Raw genomic sequence first — 5296 nt, 5'->3', positions numbered from 1 at the left:
GTTTGGTGAAGATTATCTTGATTGAATATATAGTTTTGAAAGGTTTTTACCAGATATTCCTTAGCATTATCACGTCTCAAAATTTACACATGCATATTAAACTGAGTTCAAATTTCAACACAAAATTTTGAAAAATGAGAAAACAATTTCGAATGATTTTTCATCAAAGATGACCATGTCGTTCTAGAGAAATTGTCAACAAAGTGACAAAATATCCGATTCCTATTTTAGTTATAACTGGACTATGACCCCAAACATTAGAGTGTACTAATTCAAAAGGTGCACTAGCTCTCTCATTGATTCTTGGACTAGAACTAAGGCGGTGATGTTTTGCAAACTGACAAGACTCACAATCTAAATACGACATGCTGGAAAACTGAGGAAAAGTTTTCTTTAATAAAGGGAGGGAAGGATGACCAAACTGACAATGTGCTTCAAAAGGCATTACAATTCTGATGCAAGCAATAGACTTTGGTATTTCTGGGTTAAGGATATAGAGGCCTTCAGATTCATGTCCCTTACCAATAATCTTATTCTTCATAAGATCCTAAAACAAACAATAATCAGGAAAAGAAGTGACAAAACAATTCAAAGTATGAGTAAGTTTACTAACATACATCAAACTGAAAGATAATTGAGGTAAACTGAGAATAGATGATAAAGGTAATGATGAAGTGGGATTAATTTTTCTAAACCCAACAACACAAGCTTGTGACCCATCAGCTAAAGTAATAGAAGAACTAGACTGATGTGACTGAAATTTAGAGAAAAAACTAGATTACATGTCATATGATCTGTAGCACCTGAATCAATGACTCATTTTGAAGATGAGGAAACAAGACATGTATTAGATTTACTCGATTCAACAACAACATTAATTGGACTAGATTGAATGAGTCTGTCAGACTCATTTGCAGATATAGTAACCGTATTTGCAGAGGTTTTAACCATAGATGCGATAAGAATAAACTGAAATCTTTTAAGCTGTAACTTTCTGCAATCTCGCTTCATGTGACCCGAATTATAACAACAGTGACAGATCATAATTGTATTTTTTGTCATATTTCTCGCACTAAAAATAAAAAATAAAACTTTGAAATTGCAAAATTCAGAGATCAAACTAAATGGAAATTAACCCGTAAGAACCCTCACACCCGAGTATAAAAACTCACAACTGACCCAAAGTTCATGACCCAACAAAAAAATGCAACGTACTGCTGCCAAAAATATACGAACATACAATTGCTCTGAAAAACTCACTACTTCGTTAGGCAGAAATAATGCACTACTTCTTGAGGCAGCATTTTTTTTTATTTCTCACACACAACACTCAGAAATAATATTCTGATACCATGTTATGAAACACTTTAAGAACAATATGTTGTGTATAATGTTCAACAATTACAAGAATTTTTATACAAGTATAGAATCTCTATTCTAAGAAGGAAATCCTACTCTAAGAAATAATGAAACATAATCAATCATAATCAATTAACCTATAATTTAACTACTAATAGACTAATTAATTTTAATATATCCACATTCCTAATATGATTTAACAGAATTATATTAACGTGATTATTTAATTGATCCTGTTAATATTGGATTTAGACATACATTCAAAGAAATAAATATTTTAAAATGCTCAAAGTAGCAATTAGTACACATACAAGGTTTGAGATATTTCTAAACCTCATTCTAGAGTGTTCAGCTTTGAGTCCGTGCAAGCTGCGTTATTGGAGAATCAAAGCGTAGTTTAGTGTTTTAGGAATTTGATGCGATTTGTGTGTGTGTGTGTATGTGTGTGTGTGTGTGTGTGTGTGTGAGTGAGTGAATATTCGGCTAGGGTTTCTTTAGGGGATGTCAAATTCTTACTTCTAGGATTTTGTGTTTCTGGTCCGACCTTTGACTAAGCTGTGTTAATGGTCTATTTATAGAGGTTAGGGGTGATTTAGGATTAACTAGAGGTTCAAATAGTTTTAAATCACTATTTATCTCCTTAGGGTTTGTTTTAAAATTAAAAAAGTGTTAAGTGATGGATTTTTAGGATTAGGATTAGGTTTAAATTATTTATTTTACGTTTTTACATGTTAAATTCGTATTTACATTCGGTGGCTAAGTAAAATGTGCTCAAAGTTAGTTTTGGTGCCTAAAAGTATTAAAGAACGCTACTAAGACCATATAAATTTGGTTATGGTCAATTTCAATCTATGAAACTTGCAAATTGGCCTATAAACTTCTAATACATTGCAGTTAGTCCAATTGTTAGAATTAAACTACAATCTCTTTGGATTTTTATGGGCTATTTACGGCAATTGCGTTTTAATCCTTCAAGTTTGCAGATGTGCACAGATTACGTCTGATTGGATTCCAACAAACAAATCTGTAACTCGTCACACGAACGGATGTTTCCAGAAATCATCATTGGACACTTCAGTCTCTTACTCCCTCCGTCCCACAAAGATAGGCCGTTTGGACAAACACGGGAATTAAGAAAAAAGTAGTTAGATTAGTTAAAATTAGTTTATTTATGTACTTTTTCATTTTTAGCCTTTAATAATTTTTTAAATAAATCAATAATGTATTGATGACTAATTTTTGTATTAGTGTATTTTGCATTGGTATTAAAAAATGACATTTATTCCATATTGGAATATGGAGCAATTAATTAAATTGAAGATAATAGTGTACATTTATTAGGGGTAAGTAAGATTTTTAGGTTTAAAATTATTCATCAAAAATAAAAGGTGGCCTATAATTTAGACACTCAAAATAGAAAGGTGGTCTATCTTTGTGGGATAAAGGGAGTATTATCTTTTATTTGTCTGAAAAATAGGTGTCTGCATTAGACTTCACAAAAGCATTTTATCGATCAAATTTCTATCTATTTTGTTTTACAATTACGTAGTAGAGGGAAGAGATGTGATCTTAGCTTGAGTTATAATACGAGGCCAACCTTTTAAAGAGAGCGATATACATAGACCAGACGAGTAGGGATGTAACTTCGTAGTATCATATCCTTCTCAAAGGACTCATACATGACGTGATAAAATTGTTGGAATAATTTTTTCTTCCAATAGTAAAAAACTTTTCTAATTGTGTAAATAAATACACAAAAACTAAACAAATATTAATAAAAATTGATTAAGAACATGGTTAATAAAATACAAGTTTCATAAAGTTGAAGACAATTTAAAGTTTATTTTATATTAATCAATTACATGAATTTTTATCTTCCAATCTACTCCAATATACGAGTTTTAGGGAAAATTTAATTAATTAACAACAACATTAATAAAATAGTAATTAAATTAATACTTTAACAGAAACAAAACAACATTTTATCTGAAAAGGTTTAATCAATTTAATTTTCACTTAATTTGTATGAGAAACAATTAATGAAATAATTTTCAACTATGTAATTAACAAGAAATGTATATTAAGCTAAAGAGACACCGGAAAGTTAATCTCCGACTTACTCATCCTCGGTAATATATGAACAGTCACAGCCTCAAATCCATTCGGCGGATCCACCACCCATAGTTTCACCGGTTCCGCCGCAACATCCACCACCACAATCCCGCCACCACAAATAACACAAACTCTACCACCACCGGAACCAATTTGTTGTGCCCCTTTGAGATTATCCGATTCAATTACATTCTGCCAATCATCTCTAACCGGATCGTACTTTCTAAGTGCACCCTTTACTTCATCAACAACATACATTGTTTCTTCGTTCATCGCCGTCACCGGTCCTTTCCATCCGGCGAGCATTCCGTCCGGCATATCTTGCCACATGTTTTCTTCCGAATCGTAAATAATTCCTTCTTTTGCTGTATCTCCTTTCATATTAACCATACATAACTTCCCTCTCCAACCAACAGCGTCAATAGCATCTCTACTAAATTTCCCATCTTTTAGTCCTTCAACTTTTTCCCATTTTCCTTTTAGTCCTTCAACTTTTTCCCATTTCTCAACCGACTTTGCCACATCATCGAAAAATTCTGACCCGACTCCGCTAGCGACGTAGACTGTGTTATTATTGACAGTACCCGCAGCGCACCAGCGGCGCGGCGCCGTAAGCGGCGGCCCGAATGTCCATTTCCGCGATAACGGCTCAAAAATTAGAGGACGAGAAAGCGCGGGGGAGAAATTATCCGTCGTAGCAGCGAGTAAAACGAGACGGCCGGCGACGGAAACGGATTGAACCGGGAAGCGTCGGGAAATGAAAGAAGGATGACGTAGGATGAGGCGGAGAGGCGGATCTGCTGGCGGCGGAGGGAGAAGCTCCCATGATGAAGAGATGGGATCGAAACTGAAGAATTTGATTAGATTATTATCAGTTGATGATAAAATAGTGTAAAGTGAAAGAAACGGAGGGAACGACGGCGAATAAATTAACCGCCGCCATGAGTGGCAAACTGAGAAAAGTAGAGAAGGATTTACTAAGGAGAGACATATTTGAGCTATATGGTTAGGTAAACCTGGTAGCAGATCGACGGTGTTGTCATCGGTTTGTTGGTGCTCCGCCTTTTGGCGGTGGTTGTGGAGGTGGCCGGATAATCTTTGGCGTTTGGCGGTGTTTGTTGATGCGGTTTCAGACTGCTGGATAGGGTTTGCCATTCTAACGAAAGAAAAGAGAGGAGAGGAGCTTAGGTAATAAGGACAGTTTCTTGCTTTTTCTTGCAATTTTATATTTTGAATTCTTTAGTTTTTATTTTTATTTTTTTTGGCTAAAAAGATAAGAACTTTTAATGTAGTGGACAACTGGAGGATTTATGGCAGTGTCTTGAAATAAAATGCAAAAGCGGACAATTGGAGATTTGTGTCATAAAATATTCAAAATAACCCCGGTGCTCCCTCAAATTTCCTATATTTTTCTTTTGATTTGTGAGCTTTTTTTTAGCTTTTTTAAGACATACTCTCCTGTTCTAATCTGCTCGATTTTTTTTTCCACTGCACGCTATTTAAAATTTTACTTTTATGTTTTTTTATTAATTAAATATATCATACTCCCTCTGTCCCAAATTGATAGGCAGTTTAGGACAAATACAAGTCTTAAGAAATTGTACTTATCAAGATAAAATGAGTAAATTTATAAACAAATACCACACTTACCCTCATTTACTATAGTAGCAATGTTGTCTTTTAGCATCTTTTATGTTATTTTCAATGCAGTCAACTATAATTAATGAGGGTATATATGGCAATTAAACATTCAAGCAATAAATTACTGCCTATAATTTGGGACAAAGAAAATGCAAATAGTGCCTATCAATTTGGGACGGAGGGA

General features: G+C 34.0%; 1 protein-coding gene across 1 annotated transcript; it reads right to left on the bottom strand.

The window, feature by feature from the left end:
• Positions 1 to 3291: 3291 nt before the first annotated feature.
• Positions 3292 to 4730, bottom strand: LOC126666132 (F-box/kelch-repeat protein SKIP25). The gene has a single exon (XM_050359085.2). The coding sequence runs from the start codon at positions 4624 to 4626 to the stop codon at positions 3445 to 3447; it is 1182 nt and encodes a 393-aa protein (XP_050215042.1). The 5' UTR covers positions 4627 to 4730; the 3' UTR covers positions 3292 to 3444.
• Positions 4731 to 5296: the final 566 nt, after the last annotated feature.

The sequence above is a fragment of the Mercurialis annua genome, linkage group LG1-X (assembly GCF_937616625.2).
Source record: "Mercurialis annua linkage group LG1-X, ddMerAnnu1.2, whole genome shotgun sequence".
NCBI lineage: Eukaryota > Viridiplantae > Streptophyta > Magnoliopsida > Malpighiales > Euphorbiaceae > Mercurialis > Mercurialis annua.
This window is presented reverse-complemented; position numbering and strand designations above follow the sequence as displayed.

Bases quoted from the DNA above. Each gene is read 5' to 3' on its own strand.
- LOC126666132 (XM_050359085.2), bottom strand. From the start codon at position 4,626: ATGGCAAACCCTATCCAGCAGTCTGAAACCGCATCAACAAACACCGCC.